The 25,721-nt window shown below is 40.6% G+C and overlaps 1 protein-coding gene across 2 annotated transcripts in view; it reads left to right on the plus strand.

Moving 5' to 3' along the window:
- Window positions 1-11,681: 11,681 nt before the first annotated feature.
- The window catches only part of mcama (melanoma cell adhesion molecule a), a 58,975-nt gene continuing 44,935 nt past the window's right edge, over window positions 11,682-25,721 (plus strand). For both annotated transcript variants that reach the window (XM_078265655.1, XM_078265656.1), the window contains exon 1: window positions 11,682-11,833. In XM_078265655.1, coding sequence (XP_078121781.1) covers window positions 11,770-11,833 — 64 coding nt within the window. In that variant the 5' untranslated portion in view covers window positions 11,682-11,769. The remainder of the gene's footprint in view (window positions 11,834-25,721) is intronic.

Here is a 25,721-nt window from a genome sequence, read left to right on the forward strand (position 1 = left end):
CCCAGCCTACATTGGCTGCACACTCTACTGGGTGAGCTAGAGCTCGCCCTAAGTTTGAATATTACACTGGCCTAATCACTGCATCTTAAAATGCCCTCAAACTGCAGCAAGGCATGAAGGATTTCCACTGATGGTTAAAATACTTTAGTTTTTTTTTGTTGTTGCAGTATTGCAGTTGGCCACCCGGGCAAATTGGCAGCATGCTTACTCACTGCATTGTCTCCAGCTCTCTTAATTATGCCATGCTTGAAAGTCCAATGTATGGTATGGCTCTGCTCTGGATGACTGAACTCACTTTTTTGGTACCAGATACTTTTCTCTGTTTAGTTTAGTTTATTAGTTTATAATGTCGTGGACAGTCCCCTTTAATGAACTATACAGTAAAAGGAGCAGCTTTAGCCTCAACGGCTAATTTCCAGCTGTAGTCCCTGGCCAGCTGACAATAGGCATCCTAAAATACAATGACTAACATATTAAAATCAGTTACATTACATCTATAATAACAGCAAGCCTAAACAAAAAGGGTTAAAACATACAAAAAAGTGGCACACAAACAGACAAGCACAGATAGTGGCAATGGCATTAAATCAGTCCATGCAGTTAATACAATATAAAAGAGACAAAAGAAAAGAGAAGAGTCTCAAGAGGCCACATTGAAAGCACATACAAGACATAACAGAGGCAGGCAGCAGACATCAAACACACGTCACATCTGACAGATTAATGTGTACAATAATAGTTATCAGACTGCCATGTTTTAAGGTATTTTGTGAAGGTGGAATATGTATGTATATCTTTGATTGTAGTGGGCAATGAATTCCAGTTTTGTAATGCCGTAACAGAAAATGATAATTGGCCAAAGGGGGAGGAGCAGTGTTATGCAGAATTTTATACACCAGACAGATGTTTTTGTATTTAATGACATCTTCCCAGCTCAGCAGTTTACGGTTATTTAAGATAATACAGTGATGCGAGTTGTTCGGCTTCTGGTCCAAAACTTTGAGTGTTTTCTTATAAAGAGTAGCCAATGGCTTTAATGATGAGCTGTTAATTTGATCCCAACTTGTCAGACAATATGTTAGATGTGACATAATCATGGCATCCATAAATAATTTGACAGTATGAAAAGTTTGTGAATTTCTAATATATTTAAAATTGGCTAGGCTAAACCTATTGCACACTTTCTTAATATGCACTTTAAAAGCAAGATTAGAGTTGATAATAATGCCCAGATTCTTAAATTGTGGCACAATCATAATGTTTTGCCCTGAGATAGTTATATTTGATACAATATTACATTGTCTTTTTGTGAAAAACATTCCTACAGTTTTATTTACATTAAGTTGAAGGCATGAACGTTTTAGCCAATCGGTGATCTTATCCATGGCTGTGGTACTGCCCATGACATCATCTTCCACGCAACACTGGCTGAATCATTTTCTATTCATGAGCAACCAAACAGAGGAACATCTGCACTTTGCCAATTGTACGGCGTAGTGTACGGCGTAGTGTACGGCGTAGTGTATGTAGCTGTTATGAAACAATCTGATCACAATTGTTTTGTGGATCAAATCCTATCACCTACTGGCTTGACCTGAGTTGATTCTGAAAGCAGTGGTGAGTACTTGGAGAACATAGTGACAACAAGCAGGGTTCAGTTCACGACGTTCTAAAGCAGGGGTCTTCAACGTTTTTTTTAAGCCAAGGACGCCTTAACTGAAAGAGAGAGCAGGGACCCCCTACTACATATATTGTAAAAAAAAGAAGATGCATAATAAACTTGGCCTACAATAACGTGTAGGGCCGCCTAAAGCCTTTATACCTTTTTGCATCGCATACTAAGCAATTAAAATAGCCTACTAATTGTTGCCGTGATTTTATAAATCATCTTTTAACGTTTAACATACATGTAGCAGTGAACCCTTAGGATGAACGGTGTATGTGGATGACCTTAGTGACTATGGGCCAGTTAGCAGTGGGGATTTATATTTGCTAATAATATGTTGTATTCATGTTAAGACTTTATAATTTTTTGAAAAAACTTTCAAAAATTAACAATAATTTGGAGCCCTCCTCCCCCCGTTCTAAAGGTTTAATGAGACACTAAAGGATATATACATTTTCTAACAATCGCTCACATTTATGTGAGAGTAGTACCAGGTACTATCCACAAACAACTTTTGTCATTGGAAAACAAAAAAATAAAAAAAAGTCGAGCCCTACCATGCAGTGGAAAAACATCAAAAGTGGACCAATGCAGCCCCTTTTTTTGTGCAAATCTATTTTCAGTGTTAAGCAGTAAAAGTACTTAATACACACACGAATCTGTCCAATGATGTAGCTTCTGGCAGAGCAATCCTCTTCCCATTGGGAGGCTTGTTAGTGTGATTGCTGTAATTTTCTTTAAGACACGGACATAAATCTTTTTTTCCTTGGTCAGCATAAACAAGTTATTAAAATCCTTTTTCTCAAATAGGGGAGCAATGCCCCTTGAACCCTCTGGCAATTTTCTTTTTTTTTGGGTGAATGGCATCCTTTCTTACATTTCCACCCCTTCCTCTGACAGAGTCTGTTCAAACCATTGGTCCTTGACTTAGTCTGGCATCCCTGTGGTGAAACACTCTGCCCCCAATCTGTGTGAGCAGAGCAGTCAGTGTGTGGGCTTCAGGCTTCAGAGACATGGATCATGAAGATAATGATGAGCATGAGTACAATGTCCTGGCTGTGACTACTTTAAAGGTTTATTTTTACCAGGATGGATGATCACCCCTATGTTGGCCTGCATAAGAGCACAGTTTTCATTTCTTTTGTACTTTGTACTGTACAGCTCAAAGCCACTATAATTACAGCAGTACGGGTGGTGATAGCACAGTGGATATGACACGTGCCTTTGGTGTGGGAGATCTGAGTTCAATTCCCAATGCGATACATCAACCAATGTGTCCCTGAGCAAGACACTTACCTCATAGTTGCTCCAGAGGAGTGCGACCCCTGACATACATAGCAATTGTAAGTTGCTTTGGAAAAAAAAGTGTCAGCTAAATGACATGTAATGATACGCTGCATAAACATGAAATCCTACCCTGAGGAGTGTTTTGAGGAAAGACTCGTGTTAGATGTAACTCTGCATACTGTATACACAGCAGCAGTGGTCAGAAAAAAGCCATTTTGACTGTCAGCATTATTTCAAGATTTGGAACAATGGTAATAATGTTAAATGGGCTCTTGATTGTATACATAAAGGTCAGGCGGGGAGCAGCTAATACTGCAAATACACACTATGAAATTGTATCAATGTAGGATCCTGTCACAATGGGTGGAAGTCACTTATTTGATATATCCTCGCTACTCGCTAGAAACGGAAGTCGTTGTGGTCTGCCTTTGTGAAGGCCATCTCGAAGCTCTTATTCCTGCCCTGAGGAGCGAGGATCGAGGAGGGATCTCTGAGGAGCTATGAGCGAGGATACACGAGAACAGCCTTCCCGGAAGCCGTGCAGCTGAAAGCTGTTGCTAACTCCGCCCATCCAGCTGACGAATTCATGTGACACTTCAGAGGAAAGGACGTTTCATCCCTCTAAAAACACATTTCCTCCTTCCCTCTTAACTCGCATGACTTCCTCGCGTCTCTCCCATGCTTCCTCGGTGGGACAGACTAAAGGCGCTGACACACCAACCCGATTATCGGCCGTCGGACAGTCTGGCGAGGTCGGTGACCCGAGTCTGTTTGGTGTGTTCCGTGCCATCGTCAGTCGGAGGAGCCGTCATTTGGGCCAATTTAACTTGTTGAATCGGCCATTGGGCAGTCGGACTCAATGACCAATTACCGGAAATGACGAGCGGGATGAGAGTGACGAACCCCTCTCAAAATCTGACAAAAATCTTTTAAATTGACCTTTGTCGATCTGAAATGAAGACAGATTCAGCAACTGCACGGCCTATTTCTCGCTTAAAATGTTTTCAGAAACACGTTTCAGTGAAGTATTTTCGTAAAATACGAAATCGTATTCCGAACGAGCCGCCATTAAGGTCTGGCTTTGAAGTTCGGGAGAAGCCAGACCCACGTGACATGTTCGTCCAATCAGCTGCCGGTTTTCATTTTTTGGGCGATAATACAGATTAGCGCCTGCTGTTATTCAGAAGTATTACATTTCGCGCACGTGCAGAACGTATGCTCAAGTCAGCGTCGCTTCCGTGTGTTCCGAGGCACTTTTTTGACCAACTCGGGGAGACTGATCAGTCCGACTGCCTTTTCTGCCGACGGTCGGTCGTCGGGTTGGTGTGTCAGAGTCTTAAGGCGGAAGGAAGGGAGGCAAGTGGAGGAGTCGGTGATGCAATTTAAGAACCTGGGATGCAGCCAATAGGTACAGTCTTTAGCAAAATGAGACATCCATGCTTTGGAGCCGTCATTTTTAAGTGACGCCAATTAAATGTGACGTGTGGCACTGTTGCCATGGTTTTGTGTGTGTCACACCTCTTTTATATGTTACAGGTGCTGAAAAGACTTCCACAAAGGATACACCTGTGCATTATCGCGCATAATCCCTCCGGCAAACCTCCTTTCTCCTCTGTCCTCGAGATGCATTTTAATCGCTTAAGATGGTGAGCTAGATTTCCGGGTCAGAAAAGATGGAGGAAAGAGAAGATGAGGAGGCACAAAATAGAGAAATAAGACGAGACCCCTGCCTCCAGCCATTTCTCACTTCCCCCAGGCCCATGCATTGCCATTCTCAATCCATCCACCAGATGCCCTCAGACGTTTTCTACCTGTCCCAGTCACATGGCTCTCTCTTAATCCCAAGCTCACCTGTTTCCACTTTGCCAGATTGGTGCTTCCTGCCTTCCTTTTTAGCCATCTGTACCTGTACCTGAACCTGGACCTCTACCTGCCTGCATGTAAGCTTATGAATCTTCACTTCTTCAACAAATCACTGCACTATTCACGTCTGCATGGATGTTTGGTTCTATTTCCTGTTGCCTGGCACTCGCCTGCCTGACAGAACCAGTGCTTCTGGAGAGGGATCACTACAAGGTATTAAAAGTCAGAATGTCTCTGCTGCATCAATTAAGATAATTTTACCATTTTAACTGTTTTCCACAAGTCCCCTAACTTTATAGAAGTGCAGTATAGACTACTAAACCCTTAACCTCTTAAAGATTAGGTATAGTCCTACTTCATTTCCTTTGTCTCCAAGGTACAGAGGAATTATTAAAGGTCCAGTGTGTAACGTGTTTAGTTGTTCATTATCAATCTGTGTTGTCCGTCCACTTGTCCTTTTTATATAAATATTTACCACCACTGTCAATTCCAAGTATTCCTTATGGCTTGAAATTTTACATTTGCATTCGCATGAACTCATGGATGTATTAAGAGAACTGGGGTAGACGCTCCATATTCATGCTCCATCTTGAAATACGTTAGCCGGTAAGGGACATACAGGACATACTGCTCCGCCTTTCGCGTTTTCGATGTCAAATGATAAACTCACAGGTGCTACTAATGCTGCTAATGGGTATCGTAGCTTCACGGCCCCGGCAAGTTTGAAGAAGGAAATGTGGAGGACCACACTTATTCAAAATCCAAATTTCAGGAACAGGAGTCTTCTTCTTCTTCACCCAGAAAAATAAAAAGGATATTGAAAAGAGCAAGAGACCGGCTTTTTGAAGCGTGAAGGCTACCGTAGCTGTAATACGTACTGTGAACTGCGTGGTGCGAGAGAGTTGATTGCGATGTATGATCTCAACGCTAGATGGGAGAAATTCCTACACATTGGACCTTTAAATACTTATATGATCTGTACTTGATCTGTATACTACACACATCTGTGTAGTCTGTACTGCAGATACTTATCTAGTGATAGGTAACAATATTTAAAATCCTTAATATTCCAGTTATCAGGACACCTGTGGTAACGTGTGTTTTTAATACTACATATCCCAGAGTCCTGGGAGCAGCAAAGGTTCCTTGAGCAGCTACTTTGTCACTAAGACAATGAAGAGTAACTGTTTTACAGTGCAGCCAAACAAATGCACATTGTTTTAATTTCCTTTGCTGTGGAGCTGTCGCCTGCAGCTCGTCATCTGACAGCTCACCCTGTCTGGTCCTTCTTTTTCTATTCCTCCCTGCAATATTTAAAATTGATATGCTGTCAAAAATGCCTAAAAAAAGAGCATGTCTTGCTTTTGAAGATGCATTGTTAATGAAGTATGGCTGTCAGCGGGTGTTTCCAGGATTGGTGCCTTCCGTTACTAACAATGAAAACTACTATGCAGTGAGGTATTTACTGAATACTTTGAATATAAATATTATCAAATATTTGATTTAATGAAAATCTTAAGGATTATAACTTTAAGTCAAGTCTTCTACACCTAAAATGTGTTAACAGCTAGTTTGATTTCATTAGTAATAAAAAAGAACATTGCCATTATCATTCAAATAATTTCATTAAATAAATACAAATAAAGCTTTGAGTCCTCTAATGGGTTAATCCATGTGTGTCAAAGTAAAGTAAATAAAAATATATATTTGGGTCTACAACACCCAGAGCTGACTTGCTGCTGGATCAGTACAATCTCAGTGAAACATAATGTAACATTTAAATTTCATTTGTTTGTGAAAATGTTACCTCAGTAAGTTGACAGAAAACTGAGTTTGAGTCTGACCATTTTAATCTAAATCTTTCTTTCTTTCTTTCCCTCCCACCCACACAACAGCACCAGAGATGGCTGGAGTTGAGAGAGAGAGAGAAGAAGCAAGAAAAAGATGAGGAAGGGATTTAACAAAGAGGCACAGCTGATTTTTAAAGTACAGTAGAAGAAAGCTTTGGCAGAAGGGATTCATCTTTTTTTCTGCCTCTCCTCTCCATTACAGGGGAAAGAGGGATTTCAGATGGGGTTTGGGATTTCTGCCCACTTCAAAGACTTTTTCACACAAGCTTGTGAGTTTGTTTCCACTCTCTCTACATAAAACCGACTTTATTTCCGAAGGCCAGTGATATTTGTGTGAGCCAAGGAGACCAATATAGATTTTTACTACGATATCACATTCGCCCCAATCACTGACTCCAATACTGTTTCTGACTTTAGTGCTACATGTAGCATTTCAAAACCCTGTGTGAGGAGTTAAGACTTTTTTTTTTTCTTTTTTTTGGGTATGGATCAGAGAAGGGTATTTTAAGAGGAGATTGACTTGATCTTCTGGTTCCAAAGTTCAGGAGCTTTCCAGTCAAAGTTCATGAGTCAGAGTTATGAGAGCCGCATGGTTTGTCAGGGCATCTGCACAGAGGGTGGGGGGCTGATTTTTGGGGGCGTAGCATCAATTTCAGGCATGTTATGCTGTCCTGGGGAAGCTCCCTTTTTCCAGTATGTGGCAGGTGAAGAGGGGAAGAGGCTGGCTGTACCATCTGTCATGGATGTAGCACATGCCTGTCCACTCCACACCCGCCCCGGGACAACAGTAGAGTTAGCAGTGAAATGACTGCAGCGCAGGGAGAATCGGGCACTCTTAATTAAAGAGGGAATAGGGGAAAACTGCAAAATAGCTAAACATTTGTTTTGTAATGAGATTTCGGAACGGCAAAGTCTCAGTCAGAAGGTGTAGACAGGGAGACGGTTAGAGACAGGTGGCTGAGCTGCTTTCATGATGTGTCCCATCACTGTTATGCTGAAGATACACCGATTTATTTCTCTGCCAAACCCAATAACCTAAATCAACTGTCCTCCCTCCCTCCACCAAAGATCAGATGTCTCTAAATTTCCTTCACTTCAACCCTGAAAAAAACAAATTCTTTTAATCGGACCTGTTAACTTTGCCGCTGCAGTTGATCAGTTTATTGGTCCATTTCACTCACATCTAGGGCTAATAATCTTGGTGTCATCTTTGACCAGAATGTGACTTTTGACCATCATGCCACTAAGCTCGTCCAATCCTGTTTTCTTCAGCAAAGAAATATCGCAAAAATCTGAATCTTGTCTTCTACAGATCTTGAACAATTAATTGCTCCCGAATAAGAAATGTCTCCCGATGCTGCGCCCTTGAAGTGTAAATGTGTGTGACTGCTTATCTGATGAGCAGGTGGCATCTCGTACGGCAGCCTCAGCCACAGTCTATGAATGTGTGTGTGTGTGTGTGTGTGAATGATTCCTATACTATGTTAAAGTGCTTTGAGTAGTTAAGACTAGAAAAGCGCTATATAAATACAGTTTATTTAAATTTAGTGAAGCTGCTTCTTATCCTTTACAGTTGATTTAAAATCTGCCAGGCTATTAACTAGAATGACATCCATCCCACATTACCACTGTTCTTGCATTCCTCCATTTGCATCCTGTAAAATTCAGATTAAACTACAATATCCTGTTGATTACACATGAGGCACTGCATGACTTTGCCCCCAGTACATTCTGATCTCCTCATTCTGCTTACTCAACCAGTACGACCCTCAAATCTCGCCCTGTTATCCATCCCCCACTCCACTCCAAGACAAAGTGATCACCCCTTTTTCTGTTTTAGACCCAACCCTGTTCCCCAATCTGTCAGATTTGATGAATCTTTAGACTGTTTTCTGCCTCTTCTAAAAACCCATCTCTACAGGCAAGCCTTTTTATAGATCTCCATCCCTGTATTATGTTTTGGTTTGTTTTACATTTGGTCTGTCTCTAATTGTGCTGTTATGTATTGTCATTTATTTCACAAATAGCACTTTGTACCTGTGTTTTTAAAAAGTAATTTTTAGTAAAACTTTACTAACTTAGATTACTGCTCTGCAACACCATCCACTCTGGAGAGTTTTGTTCATCAGATTCTTCAGTACTGGGTTATTAGGGCCTTGACAAACTGAATGGTGGGCCAACAGTTTTTTGAAGACGCCTGGTTAGAATCACATCTCATGAGTAAGGGGTACATAGATTTCATGTGAGAGATGGTTTTCTTTAGAGTAGAGAGAGGATTTGGCTCAAATCCAAACCAAATATTCCCTGATATGAAGTGCAAGATACCCTTTTACACATGTGTGCAGCTGCTGGTGTCCTCATTTCAGCATGAAGCTCATATTGGGTTTATTTTGAGTTGACAAAAGCTGACGGATCAACACACAATGAAATCTACTTCACTTTTTGCTCATTTTTGAAATACTGGGTACTTTATTCTCTTCAGACCTAAAAAAAAAATCCTTCAAATAAGTAGAAATTTAGAATGTTAAACATTCTATCAGACATTTCGATCACAGCTGTCCATATCATTTAATGTCCAATAGCAATCACTTTTATGATTCCATTAAACTAATTCCACATTGATTCAAGTTGTGGGTGCTTTACCTACATGGTAATGATAAGCTGTAAAATGTTCATTCACATTTTCACAATAGGAGTGCCCCACATACGGTATATTTGGAAGCTCCTTCTGGTAAACCTATAGTAGGCTGTAAGTGTTCTATAAGCCACAAGATGTTCGTCTCCATGTCTAATACCTGTGCTGTGTCCATAGGCTCATGTGTGACGGGGCTGGACAGCTGGGTGACCGACTCCAGGAAGCTTTTCTGCTGCAGCTGTTGGCCAAGGTGACTCTACAGTCAGTGATGGAAACAGCAGAAGCCTGCTCACTTTACTGGAGGAAGTCCAGCGTATGTAACCTTTGCTCAACACTCTCTGAACCAGGGGCTGATTCTAGGATCAGACCTTTAGGGGGGGCTCAGCCCCTAATGAGAATGTGACACAGATACAGTGCCTTGCAAAAGTGTTAGCTAGCTACTGAACAACGTCGGCTAACGTTTTTTGACACTCAGAACTAAACCTGACACTTTATAAGTCACAGTAACAAAAACCTATTTGACTCAGTGTTCTAACATTCAGCAATTTTAGTTGCTTACGTTTCAATTTGGGTTCTAAGCTGCGCCATGAAATTACCAACTTCTTCTTCTCTGGGGACTACCAACGATAAAAAAACAGCTGGAAGTATTAGAAAAACTAATATTTTAAATGGCTGCTAAGGTGTTATCACTGTTTTTAAGATTATTTTTTTGGGCATTTCCAGCCTTTATTTTTGACAGCACAGCTTAAGACATGAAAGGGTAGAGAATGACATGCAGCAAAGGGCTGCAGGTCGGAATCGAACCAAGGCCTGCTGCGCCGAGGAGTAATCTTCTATATACGGGCGCCTGCTCTACCAACTGAGCTATCTGGGCGCCCAGGTGTTCATCAATTAATCAAATTGATTAATGAAATGTGGCTGATTTATTACTTACTGTATGAATTCTAAGATGACCGAGGTAATTTGTGGTTTGTAAGGTGATAGAACTCAGTTTTTATAATTAAAGTTACAATCTCGGAGATCTCCATTTTCTTCTCTTTGGCGGCACTTGTGGTGATGAGCATTAATTTCAACAAGTGTGTTTTTTTAGATTTTACTTGTTTTTGAAGTTTCATGGTCTGTAGTCATTGCTCTTGTTCGGGCATAGTTACCATTTACTCGCAACTCTAGCAGACACCAGGAAAAAAAAAAACGGCACGCCGCTTCACACACAAGTGAGGTTAAAAAGAGCGAGTCTGTTGCATCAGCTCCGCCTACCCTCTCTGGCGGACCTACCACTGTTGGGTGATGCAAAGCGCGTCACTAAGTGTGCGCCACTTTGTGGTACGGTTTTCCGTTTGTCTGTCAGCAGGATTATGCAAAAACTGGCCCGATTTTCACAAAACTTGGTGGTAAGGTGTAGCAGGGGCCACGAAAGAACCCTTTACATTTTGGAGGGGATCCAAATCATGGGGCTGATAAACAAATACTTTTTCCAATTTATTAACATTGTGAGATAGGGCATTTGTGCTGCATGTATGGGGTGTTGGATTAACCTAAAAAAAAAGACTTCTCCATTGGAAAATATTCACACTGCAAAAACATGGTGAGATAGGACATGGCTTGTCAAAGTTCTGCGCTCCCTAAGTGCTCTTCTAGTTGCAAGTTTAATTTAACATCGCAATAATGACCCACTCGCTCTACATTATTCCCCCTTATTACATGGCTACTTAATAAATAAATCAATATTTTGACAAAAGTTGACTTTAAAAATGATTTTATTGATTACTTGCATGCCCGGCCAGTGTGAAGGATGCTATGTAGTTGTGGAGTGTGAAAGATGTTATATCTTTACATGGCAAATAGTAGTTTGCTGCTATATTAATGTTGTGAATTACATAAATAGCACCTTAAGTAAATGATCTGAATACTTCCTCCACCACTGCTAAGCTATGCTAACGGCCTGCTGGCCCTAGATATGACCTATCAATCTAATCCAGAAAGCATTATAAGCGTACATCTAGGCTATTTCCCAAAATGTAGTGCAGTACTTCAAAATTAAATTCAGGACCATGTGTCAATGGATTTATCACCTTAAACCACAATGGAAATGCAAATATTGTCCCGGTTAAACTGAATTCAGCCAACACATGATTTCGGCTAAAAGGTGTGCACGAATGATAAGGTAGGCTTGTTATCCTGACCTTGAGGACTTTCTACCCGAGGGGAAAAAAAAAAAAAAATCCCTGTGTGAATTAGGAGTTTGTAGCAGAAGAAAACACTGATAAGCTGCTTCAACCAAACACACATAAAGCCTCCACAATAGGAGGACCCCGCCAGACTGAGACTTTAATTGAGCTCACCCCCCCCCCCTCCTTCCCCTCCTTCTCCGCCTCTCCTCAGTCTCCGGGCTGTTGGCTTCAACTTCTCTGCTACACACCACTTCACATTATTTCGGAGTGGATACGACGAGCAGCTTTTCCAAGAACATGGCTCGCATGCACAGAATACTTCTACCGCTCTTTCTTCACATATGCCTCCTCAACTGGAGCGGTGAGTTAAAACTACAATTAGGCTAAATACGCCATTTTTTTTTTTTTTTTTAAAGCAGACAAGTTGTTAGTGAAGGAGGACCGCCGTTGAGTTTGAATGAGAATACAACGTGTGGCTTTTCTTGGATGCTCCTACTGAAATGTTTCTGACATTTCCACAATATGTTTTGTTAACTTACTAGAGCACAGTTTTCTTTCAGAATTAAGTTTCTTTTGGTTAATTATGTTAGCTTAATTAGTTGGTCTTCGCTTCGGCAGTGAATTTGAAGGCTAATTTACATATAGTGAAAGAGGCGCATGTTGAATGTGTGTGGGTTTCCACTAATTTGACACTCTGTTCCCGCATCTCAGCCCTTATTTTTGGTCGTTCTCTGTTGAAAGTCTCTGACTCGTAAAATATTTAAAGGTGCAATTAATTACTGCGTAATTAACGGACCAATTAACCCACCAACACAAGCTACGTACGTTTGAGCGTTCGTTGGCATGTGACGACTGTTTTATTTTAAAAGCTTGTTTCCTAGACTGTCATGCGACAGAGTCTGGGTAAGTTATTAAAGGTTTAACAAGACTGCTGTAAACATCTAAAGAACCTCAGACCGCAGGACCGAACTAAGTTCTCAAAGCAGGACATGCTTTTTGTCTCTTTTTGATGTTATTCATCAGCTAAAACTAGACAATAGTAGCAATGTGTGATGGAAGAGGCTGGTTTTAGACACAGGGCAGTGGGATACTGACAACCAGTCTGTCAGTTTTAGTTCTAGATTGTGAATATTGTTTTCCTCAAGGAGTTTTAAAGTGTTCGTATTATGCTCATTTTCAGGTTCATAATTGTATTTAGAGGTTATATCAGAATAGGTTTACATGGTTTAATAAAAACATTTTGTTGTACTGCACATTGCTGCAGCTCCTCTTTTCTTTTGAGCTCTCTGTTTTAGCTACTGAGTGAGGCATTTTACTTCTATTCCTATAGATGTAAAATAGAGCTGTTTGGAGCAGTTTGTGACCAGTGTTTTCTGTTGGAGATGGTAAGTCCCTTTGGGGTGGACTTTGGGCTTTTTCACTTTAAACCTATAACGTGCACAAAAAAGAGAACCCAAAGGAAAGGGGGGGAAAAAGCATAATATGAGCACTTTAAAGTGTGTGTGTGTGTTCATTTCTTAACTCATTTGAAGCTTACCTTCTATTATTGGTTACGATAGTGCAAAATGTCCATATTTTCCAAGGTCACGTCCTCTTTCACACATACAGTCTGTCCCTGAAATGTTCAGGAACATTTCCTGCATGGAGCCATGTGTGAATGGGAGCAGGGATCGATATTCAGAGAAATCTGTTCCGCCAATTTCCCACCTCAAGACAGAGTAATAAGGAAAACTGTTGTGAATGAAAGCAGTACCACTGCAGCAGGGACAACCCTTTTAGGGATGTTAATAATGAACAGTTTAAACATTAACCTACAATAAGAATTTTGACTGTTTTTCCCGCTTCGGCCCCCCTACAGGTTGGAAGGGGAATTGTCTATTACATTACATTATGCAAGTTTGCCGGATCGGGTATCGGGTAGTAGATCTGTAGTTCGAATGAACTGGACAATGTAATGTGTGTAATGTAATTGACAATTCCGCTTCCAATCAGTAGGGGGGACCAAAGTGGGAAAAGTTCTCTAGTGTTGCTTCAAAACAATATAATAAACCTCTTTTAATGTCAGTTTATGCTCTAATTTAGATTCAATTAAATTCTTTAGCCTCCAATTTAAACTGTGAACCAGTATTAACTTTAAACTTACTCTTGAGGAGGTTAAAATTTTAAAATGACAACCTTTTTGGGATGGATTGAGCAAAATAATCAAGTGTCAGTTGTATGATGCTGCTGCATTTCTCTCAAAATACCGGTTTGGCACGAAAGCTGTTTTGTTGAGGACTAGCTTCAGGCCAACTGACTTTTTAGCTAGCAAACAATGAAAAGTTTAGGTAAGGAATACAGAGCAGTGGAAAATGTATGGCTAACCTAAGCCTATGTACTTACTAGGTCCTGACAGCACAATAAACTGTATTTCATTTTGGTTTACAGCAGTTAACCTGAATTTACTAAACCAAGATTAGTTTTTAATTGTGAAACACAGCTCTGCTTATTTATTTTTTAATGTGGATGCACAAGCGTTTCCAGGAAAATGGCTGCATGTGTCCACCACAATGCACGCAACATCGTGGCTGCATGACCGGAACGACTCCGCAGCTGTCCGGATGTGGAAGGCGGAAAGTCTGTCCGTGCCTCCTGGACGGGTGAACTGGGACTCAGTTGCCTGCTTGTCAGTTAATGAGTTTGAGGTTAACAAGGGTCAGCTATCGGTCAGAAAAAAAAATCAAAATTAGCATCCCTAGTCCATCTGACGAGGAGCGAACGGACCATTCACAAGACTCTGCTGATGATGTATCGAATACATGTTTCTGATTCAAGTAGATCACGAAAAAACTTGTCTCTCAACCTTGTTGATTATTTAATACATTACAAGAACATTGGCATAGGACAAAAACTGCTCCCCACTCGCCATTTTCCTGAAAATAATAACGGACGTCTCCCGCCCAGTGCACGTAAATTATATCCGGCCTTGCCCCCATCTTATTTGTAAAGTTCTTTTTGGCGGTTGCCTTCCATAAGTGTTACATTACCGCCATCTGCTGGACTGTGTCTTGCACCATCTACTCCAGCATGTGTGAAAAAAACGCAACATTGAAATGTTCCTGAATGTAGTGCATGTACGAATGGTGAAAATCACTTGCGGTGCTGGAAAGGTTATCTGGTAAATTACCAATCCACAATGTGTGAAAGACTCCAGAGTCCCAAAATCCCAAAATATTGTTTAGAATAATGTAACCCAAAGAAAAGCAGCAAATCTTCACAGTTGAGGAGCTGGAACATTGCATCGACTTATTTTTTTTTGGGGGGCATTTTTAGGCCTTTATTGAAAGGACAGCTGAAGAAATTAAAGGGGGGGGGGGAGAGAGAGAGACGGGGAATGACATTCAGCAAAGGGCTGCAGTTGAATCCGGGCCCGCTGCGTCGAGGAGTAAACCTCTATATGGGCGCCCGCTCTACCAACTGAGCTATCTGGGCGCTCACTAACCAGGTAATCCTAACAACTGATTGGAGCTGAAACAATTAGCCTAGTGAAATAACAGATTAGTCAGTTGACAGAGAATTCATTGGACGTACAAAAATACATTTTTGAAATCTTTGAATCAATTGAAAATAATAAAAGATAAGAATTCTTGTGTGAATCCGTTTCTTCCCCACCGCTTCTCTTGAAGGCAGACGTCATGTTCACTGATGGATTACCTGCAGACCGAATGTAAACCTTTCTTCGTCTCGCATCTCACAACAGGACAACACTCACTCTGTCCTAACCATAAACCTCTTTTTCTCTTAAATCCCTGTTTTTTTTACTCCATCAGCCTTGTCTTAATTGGGTTAGCGCTATTTAATCCTCATCTCCCCTCTACCTCCTCTGGAGACGGAGTAAATCTGTCTGTTTTTGGATTAGGTTGTTGGTTAGTGCTCTCCTAAAGAGCTCTGTCAAAACTGACCTCCTCCCTAATGGGCCTTGGAGGGCACTTACTCGATTACAATTTGTAGCTAAAAGCATCTCTCCTGCATGGAAATAAACCCATCCTGAATATGACAAGAAACCCTAACATGTCGCTTAGCTGATGCATTGTATACCAACCTCCTTATTGATCTCACGGACCAGTGTTCATCAGTATGATGGACATGTTGTGAAATGGGTAAGTGGTCCGGGCAGTGTGGTTGTGCAGTAAATCAGGGCAGTGGCAGAGCTTTTACCATGACATTTACAGAACAGAAAGTAGACATGTCCTTGCTTAGTTCATGCCATCGTGACATTTTTATAACCAAACAAGGTTTTATCCATCGGTGCATTTCAGGGAGGTGAGGGATTCTCAGAGGGATGGAAGTCAGTTTGGGAAAACGAGGGTTATGCATCTCACCCCCAACGATTCAATAACTATCTAGATACATGATTCACCAGCCGATACAAGAACAATGCAGATACGTTTGTAATGGCACAAAAATACTACAATTCAAACCTGCAATTCTGCTGCAATTTAATATTGATGTGGTGTTTTAATGTTTATTTCCTCATTTCTTATTTGAAGTAGACTTACCCAATCAGAAAAGTCTGTCTACCGCCACACCAACAATAGGTGACATGGGCAGTGATACTTGGGGTTACTTTGTACTGTAGCCACTCCTCAAGGAGGAGGGTTTTGCTGAAATGCTGCTGACTGCAACATCATAATGTGGAGCCATGTCCTTTTAAATAAAACAGCTTATGGCCTAATTGACGTTTAAAGTTTAGCGATATTGTGCAGTGTCATTCCTTATTGCCCACGAAAAGCCCCAAATCAGCATTCCACTAAAAAATATTGTCTGTGTAAAGCCCAATAGATCTTCTTCCTCTGTGCATAGAGCTCCATTGTAGTCCAAAAAACTTAAAAACACACCAATGAGCCACACTATTGCACTGGGTGACATGTTCCTTCATTACCATAAACACACACACACTGTACTTTATTTTGACTCAATCCCACAGACACAGTCCTGCTGACAAGAGCACCAAATGTGGATTACTCTGCGGCTGAAAATAGTCCTCAACAAATACAATACTTCCTCCTGTTTGAGTAATGTTTGCTAAAAAGCACAGTGCCCAGCTGTATTAGGAAATTACTGAACCTTTAAAAAAATAAATAAATAAATAAATTACCTTTTGTCCGATGAAACCTCAGGCAGCGACTGATTGTGAGATGATATAGGGGTAGGTTGACATTTTAATGGTGTTTGGTCTGACACCATTTAAAACAGCTTTGGCATCACTCATAAACTAAATCATTGTGTCTCATGTAAAGACATTTCAGCAGCTTTTTTTGATGGATGACCACAAGCTTTTTTAGAGCCAAGGGGCATATTGGCTCACCACTTTTGTTCATTGAAGCCTCAGGCCCTTTCACACATGCAGTCTATGCATTGCAGTCCCTGTTAAGCGTGATTTATACTTCTGCATAAAATCTGCGCCGTGGCTACGAACATAAGTATGTGGAGACACAGACCTACGCCGTCCCCTACGGCGTAAAGTGACGTGTGCCTCTCGAAAAATGTAACAACACGTCACGGCGACACACATCGTGACTTGGCAGCGTTGCATTACCCCCGACTCATTTCCTGGTTCTCCTTCTCCATAAACAACATGAAATCAAGGAGAGGGTTCACTTTTCCTGCTACAGATTTCCGACCGTGGTCAGAAAGCACAAGGAAGACACTTTGTTTCTCTCACTATAACTCTAGAGTCGCTTCTCGCTTCGAAGCTAATCAGTGTCTCGCTCTCACTTCTCCCTCGCTCTACCATGCTCTTCCACAAACACACATGCCGGCTCGACGCACACACCAACTCACAAGTATAAACTTCAGACCACTTACGTAGGCTACTGCGAAAGCAGAACCATAAATCGCGGTAATTTACTGGGAACTTTGTGTGAAAGAGGCTTAAGAGAGACAACTCACTTCTTCTTGATAGAGAGCTTTCTGATTCTGACTGTCGTCTGACAGTCGTTTTTAAGGTAATTTTTGTCGTGTGTGTGTGTGTGTAGTACTTCGCTGTGGAGTTTTTCTTGATAGAATCAATACACAATTTAAGTGCTGTGACGTTGGTATTTAGGAGCATGGAGGTTGTATATGATTGACAGAAAATTAATCACGACAATTGTGATAATGGATTAATCATTTTAAATTATTCATCAAGCAAAAAGGCCAAACTATGAATTGTTTCTAGGGTTGGGTTTTGTACCTGGAATTCATTACCGGTACCCAACGGTACCATTTTCCGGTACTTTACTCTTAGTAAAGTGCTGTCATACTGTAATATGTCCACGTACAGAGTATGCAATTCACGTACTATTTGTTTAATACAAAGGTTTTAGACATACAAAAAATCTCACATACTGTTTTAGCGTCCTAAATGACGTGTTGGAATTTTGGACGCAGCCAGTGGCTGAGTGTTGGCTAATGCTAGTAAAAATGTTAAGCTAACGTCAACTAAGACAGTGAAAAAAGCCTAGTTTTCTCCAGCAACAACTTATCCACCTAGCTAATTACCTGAAGATGTCGATGAAGTTGTCAAAGCCTCACTTAAAGTTTTGTCGTCCGGAGGGTTCAACTTCTTAATCGCTGGCTGCAGGCGGGCTTGGATCGCAGGCTATTAAACACGGTACACTCTTCAGCTTTTAGATATATTTTGTGTTTGACCAAATATTTCCTCAGGTAAGACGTGTTGCCCTGGCCAGCTTTGCATTTCACTTTACAAATATTTCAGCCAGTGTTGTCTGTGTCAACTTTTGAAAATTGTGTTAACCACACTTGCGACTGCTTTTGGCTCGCCGGTCCCCGATCAGCTGCAGAGATGACATAGCCTCGCTCTTTCTCTTTATACTCTCATTTACTCTCTCAACCAGATGCGCTTTCAGGTACTGAAATTTGGCACTGTTTGAGTTCACGTGAATTCAGTCCCTCCAGAAAAACGTGATTATGCGATCGCCAAAGTCCGCATATTTATGCGGGGGCCGCATTTTTTTCAAATACGCCACACTTTCGCCGCATAAATTGCCGATTTCCACGCAAAATGTGCGGGGCTTGCATAATGTCATAACCCCACATTTTCGTTGCAAAAAAGTCACATATATCTTAGCAGAAAGTTGAAAACTGTTGCGTTTTACAAGAGTAGTCATTTTCCCCTGTTTCCATGGGAACGTTATGAAGTGACGTAATTACGCGACGTGAACATCATCGAAAAGCTGCAAACCCCGCGATGAAGCCGTGATGAAACCACAGTTTTTGCAAGTTCCCGCAATTTCATCGCATAAAATTGCATAAATATCTCGCATATTCCATCGCATTTTTTAAGAAAATGTGCCGCATAATCAAGGATTCTCAAACACTCATTTTTCTGGAAGGACTGTGAATTGGTACTCAGTAGTACCAATGTAATTTGGTCGGTACCCTTAAAAGTACAGAATCCGATACTACTATTACTACTACTACTACTACTACTTGTTTCAGCCTCTCAAATGTGATTAATTTCCTGCTTTTCTGATTTGTTTCATCACATGTCATCAGTTGAATATCTTTGCATGGTTGGTCAAATAAAACATGCAGTTTGAAGATGTAAGCTTGGTCTCTGAAACCGTATTTGTTTTTTACATTTGAGTATTTGATGAGGGTTAGATTAATAAACCATGAATAAACATAATAAACGTCATATTTCAGTTTCACTAAGACTACAGTGCTCTTAAACCAATGTTTTGGGAAGCAATTCAGTTCATTATTCATTGTGATTTATATTGACTTGAGAGAATTAAATTAAGAATGGAACGTCTTATTTAATTAAATGACTCCAACTGCCAATCTGATAATTGAAATATTCAAATTGTTTTTGACCAAGGTCAGACTGCATGAAGAAGAAACTACACTTTGATATGAAAATAAATATGTCAAGCTATAACTGCGCTGTAAACCAAATTAACATTTAAAATGGTCAGATTCTTAGTCTTGTTTACTCCTTCTGAGATCAGATTATACGGTGTATTTATATATGCATTATATTTAAGAAAAGTTCTTGTTTGGCTGTGAGTGTTGAGACATCATTATATCATTCATTATTAGCCAGATAAGAAAAATGTATTTTTGTAGTAAGTTGTGAAGTATTCAAAAAATACGTTGTAAGGTATCCCAGTGAGTCAATCTCCTTGTGTAAATAATGGCTTGTCTCCCTGACCTCTTCTGCATCCGTCTCCGTGGCTGAACGCCTGAGAATGCCTTCACTCTGCTGCAGGGCTTGTTTGGAGGTAGCAGGAAGTGTGCAGCTGTTGGCTGCAGTTGTTCGTGTGGGATTAGTGCATTTGCCTGAGTGATAGCCAGGCATGACAGCCATATAATCTAATGTATTGGCTCATTGTTTTCATTAAAGAGAGTGCTCTGTTTGATCCCTGTGGCATTATAATAGTGTCGTGCTGTAGCATTAAGCATATGTAAGCTAATTCAACGAACATGTATGTCGGCGGCACGGTGAATAATCAAACACCGCACATCCTATTGAATTAACTCTTTTCATTACTTTTACTGATTATTCAAGCTTGAGCTTGTGTCTACAGGGTAAGGAAGCACCAGACTTCAAGTTAGAGACCAGGGTTTGCATCCTTTGTCCTACGTTTTCTTAGCTTTAGACTATTAAAAGTAAGGAAAGATGGTGTTTTTGTTAAATACTGAAAAAGTTGATGCTTCAAGTCTTGGGCCTCAAGTCAGTGTTTGCTTGTTGAACACTTAGCCATCTTCCTCTAACCATAACCAAGGGCTTTGATTTGGTAAACACAACTCTAAAACATTCCTCATGCTTTAGTTGCCTAGGGGATATTGCACGAAACATGCTTCTCTGTTCTGTTGATAAAAAAAATGTAAATCGAGCAACATTGTATTGCCTACAAAACAAATGTACAAAAGCTAATGGTTGCATATTGTGATTTTTAGGAGACAGCATAGATTGAACACAGCAGACATGATTTTGTTATAAAAGAGCGACAGGATTCAAAGCAGACATTGATTTCTGAGAAAGTGGAAGCTTATGTTCTTAAATCTGCTCAACGTGTCTGCTGAGCTGTTGCAAAATGACTGAAGCTGGCAAAAACTACCTATTTCGTAAAATCATAGTTGTTTAGTGTTTGTTGTATCAATCTTTGGTTTAAAGCCTGTGAATGCTCTGACGATCCAAGACATTAGAGGATGGATACCCAACCCGAGCCCGACGGGACCCGACGGTACCCGAAGGGCCGGGTTCGGACAGATATTTAGAAATGATGTTCGGGTTCGGGTCGGGCTCGGTCACATCAGCGTGATAAGGCATTGACCATTTTAAATTTAAAACCGCTTATTATGTAGGTGTGCGCGCCAGTGTTAACATGCGCTTGTTGCCCCGTGTGCGCTAATGCGCTCATCTGTTGACATTTCCGAATGCCTTCCTACAGTTGCTTAATAAAAGTGGGCTTTCCACACAAACAAACGTACATATGTATTTAGTATGAGGAAAAAAAATGTGATGTCGGGCTCGCACATAAATATCTTAATGCCTGTCGGGCTCGGGTTCGGTTACTGCTCTGTTGGACGCAGGACGGGCTCGGACAGAAAAATGCGGCCCGATCCGCACTCTACAAGACATGTTGTAGAAAATCAAAGCTCTGGCTGTTTAGCTGGCAGGAGCAGAGCTGACATCCTCCCTTAAGCCCAAATTGAAGGGTTTTCAAGGGCCTTGTCTTGCATGTGTAGTGTATCTTTGCACTAGGTAGATGGTTGATGTTTCAGAGGGATTTTATATCAAACAGCTGCCTCTGTAGTTGGATCCCTGGCCTTCTGGGAGGGAATTTCTGGAGGGTTTTAAGCAAATCTCAATCAAGAAGAGGGAGGTAGGAAGTTACTCATGAGTGGGAGGAACATCCATGTGCATTCAGGTGGTGAAGAAAACTCGTCATGGAGTTGTGCTAGAGCGCTTGTCTTTCATCAGCGACATGAACAATGTCTCCAGCGCAACACTTTTTTTGTATTTATTTTTATAAAGTGTTAAATGCTGCAGGGCTTCACATCAGAGTTTTTCTCTCGTCATCCTGGGAGAGTGCTGAGAGGATTGTTTCTTTGAATCCCAAATATTGGATTTGGCTGCACTGCTTGCACTGCATTGATTATTCGTATACAATATTGTAAAAGCAGATGATGAATGTAGAGGTATGTTTTTGCCCTGGTTGGTCTGCCTATACTTTACTTTTTCAGATCTTACTTACTTGGTAAAAAATGTAAACAAAGATGCAATCTGGTAAGTGATCATTTATAAGATGAGTGTTATATATTTAGTTTGGGATGTATCATATAACACTAGAAGAATTGAATGTTACTTAATACTGACTGACTGTAGAGTATGTAGAGTTGCACTTCATTGGGTTGAGTGCTGTGTTCATTTAGGTCAATTCCTAAATGTAAACATTAATACTTTTAATAATGCACCAGGTGAGAGGGAACCTTGTACAATTGTAGAAATGGTTTCATATCCAAGAAAAATTGGTTTTGCAACTGAAATAAATCAACATTAAATCGAAATCAAATGGATTCGGGAAATCAGTGGCAATACCCAGCCCTACTCCTTAGTAACAATAGCACCAAGTGAACATCTTTTATCACCCATTAATTAGGCTAAATATACCACAGTTAAATGCACGCATATGTGAAACCATGCATATATTTAGGTATCTGTTCGTGTATATGAAATAAGACAGTCCTGTTTTCGTTGTTTTAAAATAACACATTCATTAGTAATATTTCAGTCTTGAGCAGATTTGGCCATTTGTCTCTAAATTCTGCACAGGCGAAAATGGCCATCTGTACATGACGTCCCTTCATATTTAGAAGGCCCATCTGTGGGACACATGGCACTTTCTTGGGCCACAATCCAAGTCTTGGCATCAGTCCCATCAATGCCAGAGGGAGAGACAAAAAACCTCCAGTATCGCCTTCATTGAGAAGCCTTTCCTTCCTCCTTTTCCCACTTCTCTCCCTCTTTGGTCTGCAAACAGAGCTTAACCAGCAGCTGCACACACCTGACGCCCAATCCATCGGACAGGACACATTCTGCTGTGGGGGCAACAAGCTGGGGCTCACGTTACAGAGAAATTGTACACCACAATGGTCTTCGCCTCCTTCCCGCCTTTTCTGAGCCGTGTCCCCCCCATCCTGTGTCTCCTCACACACCTCTCTCATGCCCCCTTTTTCTTTCTTTTTGAGTGCAGTGGACAGAGCCTGCCTGGGACTATTTACTTTGCTCTTGTTGTTGTCAACAGTTCTGATTGAAAGAGCAGGAGCACACAGAAAAGAGTAGTATGTAAACAAAGAGTGGATTAACTTAATACATGTGATGTGCTGCTGGAGCGATAGCGCTCACCATCCTTGGTCTGTTTAATTTTAAACCGCTATGATCTTTGTGAGCATTGATACGAATCTTTGTATCATGTCAGCTTTCTGTCGGTTGATCAAGCTTTGGCACATGCAGCTGGCACTGCATAACGTACCACCCACAGGGAGAGACTTTTTTTCTTAGAAACTGGAAGACTGTACTTCCAACGTGTCCAAATCAGCAAAGACAAGCGATCCTGATGCCAAACCAAACCAATTTGATTTCAGAACACTTCATTTTTGGATCTAAAGGTGATTTTCTTCTACCTGGTATTTAGAAAAGCTGATGCAACCCAGATCACCATACTGGATTTTGGAGGCTGAAAAACATGATGTGTTTTTGATGACAATCTCCTTATTTGGTTGTTAAAGGAATAGCACGTTACCATGGAATTATGCTTATTCTCTTTCTTACTAAAAGTTAAATGAGAAGATTGATACCATTGTCATGTCTGTATGGAAAATATAAAGCCACCGCCAGCAGCCGCTTAGCTAAGTTTAAAAACTGGAAACAGGGGAGACGGCTAGCCTGGCTCTAGCCAAAGGTAACAGAATCCGCCTGCCAGCCCCGCTAAAGCTCAGTAATTACCTGTTAAATCCCATTTGTTTAACGAAGCTTCATATTTTCCATACAGACACTAGAGTGGTATCAAGGAATAGTTTGACATTTCCCAAAATGTCGAACTATTTCTTTATTTGTGGCCCACATATATCTACATATCTTTATTTTTTTACAGCAAGTTCTTGTTACTTATACTCATTTATCTATGATAAACTAAAATCGTCAAATGTTTCTTTGTAATTTTGACAAGCATGGTCCAAAATGGAGCTGGATTACAGAACAGAAATTAAAATAATTTTCAAACTTTGGACTGGATGGCTAACTTTAGACGGGATGCTTTCTCCTGAGATCCTGAAGCATTGACGTTGTGCTACTGTTGTAAGCTGGTTCTGTTTTACAATAGACACGCTGTTCCGAGTTTTTGTTTCAACTTGAAATGATCCTAACGCTTTGTCGTTTTCTCTAGTCTGTCTCTTCTTTTCGCCCCTTGCTATTTTCTCTCTTTTTTTCCGTTTTGACATCTGCACCGTCTTCCACACAACCCGTAAGTGTGTTGTGAGAAGTAATAATCCTCTGTGCGAGAACACAGTGGGCTGTATATAGCTAAATGGATAAAACCAAGCTTCCATGCAAAGAATTGGATTTTTAGTAATCAAATTACTTGAGGAATCTTTTGAGCCATAATTTATGTTAATGATTCAAACAAAATCATTACCAGAATAACTCTGCCTGGAGGACAGCGTCTTCAGAGTAAAGTTACCCATTAATCAGGGAGGCTGTTGAGTTATAACTTGCTGTAGATGGGTCCATGATGAACTCTCTTTACTCCCTGGTGGGAGGAAAGCACTGATTCCCCTTTAAATCCTGAGGCGTTTAGGTGTGTGTGAAATGTGACCACAGCACTATGTCATTGGTTAGAGGTTTCATTAGTATCTTTTAAGTATGTTCTCTTGTAATGGATATGAGATATGTTTCTTCCTGTAACAATGCAGATGCCACCACTTGTTGTCTTCAGTATTTGCTCAAGGCTTCCCCTAAAACCATGTCATTGTCCTGAGGAATGCCAAGTCCTCTGCTTTCTTTTGCTTTTAAGGTTTCTGTCAAACTGCCAAGCCAATGTGTCAGACGGTCACAAGAGCCTGAAAAAATACATTTAGTGTGGCATCCAGCTCATCACCAGGATTAGGTTACAAAGTGATATGAGTACGCTTGACGAAGATAACAAAATAGTAAATACAGCAGGTAATATGTAATTTTCCTGACATTTAAGGAGCAAAGAGCACAGAGGTTACGCCTGTTGGTGAAAGTTATTTAAATATGACAGCCACCAAAAATAACTTACTTATGTTTCAGAGTTCACATTGTTTATAACCAAACACACCTGAGACACAATCCTAGTGTTTGATGTCAGAGCCAAAGAAATGTGTGGGTAGGCTAATAATAAACTAATTCAGAAGCTTCAAACATGATATGTTGCTGGTCAATTTGTCTAACATGATCAACCAACATACATGAAGATATTAGGGATATATTATGTTATTGTAAATAATTAGCCACCATTAAAGGATAAAACACAATATTCTGTGCTTTTGTTATTGTCCACAAATCCAATGAAAAGAAAAATGTAAACATTGTTAATTTTGGTCTTTTATGGGATTTGTGGACAATAATGCAATATGTATTTACAGTATAGATAGAATAACACCAACCTTATCCTTATAACAATTTGTAGAATTGAGAATATTTTAAAAGTCTGGTTTCTGAGCTGACCTCTTGACAGCCAGATAAGCTACAGTACAAAATCAACAAAAACATACCTTCTCTTGTGGCTGGAGATAACCAGCCGATCAGAAACATAATCTGGGGACCATGAATCTATGCACCAAATTGCATTGTAATCCATCCAATAAATTACCAAAATTGTCACCCTTAGAGCTGCACTGCTGGCATGGTTACTAAAAATAAACCTTATATTTTGTGGAATGCATTTACCATCACATCCCATTATTAGACAATATCTCATGATGTCTGGCACTGTGCCAGTCAGTTTCCTGTCACATCAGCTTGCATTCACATCTGTTGTCATATTATAATGAAGTCTGTTTAGATCCAGCCTGACTTTGACGGCATAAAAATATCTCTGTGTTCAGTGTGTACATGTGCATATGAATATTCATGACGACCTCTGGGCTAACCAGAGCGGCTTTCATGGTGTTTGCCTCTTGTGCTAATGGGCTGTGCCATGGCATGGATATGGCATGCATCTGGCAGTGTTTTT

The sequence above is a fragment of the Sander vitreus genome, chromosome 13 (genome assembly GCF_031162955.1).
Source record: "Sander vitreus isolate 19-12246 chromosome 13, sanVit1, whole genome shotgun sequence".
NCBI lineage: Eukaryota > Metazoa > Chordata > Actinopteri > Perciformes > Percidae > Sander > Sander vitreus.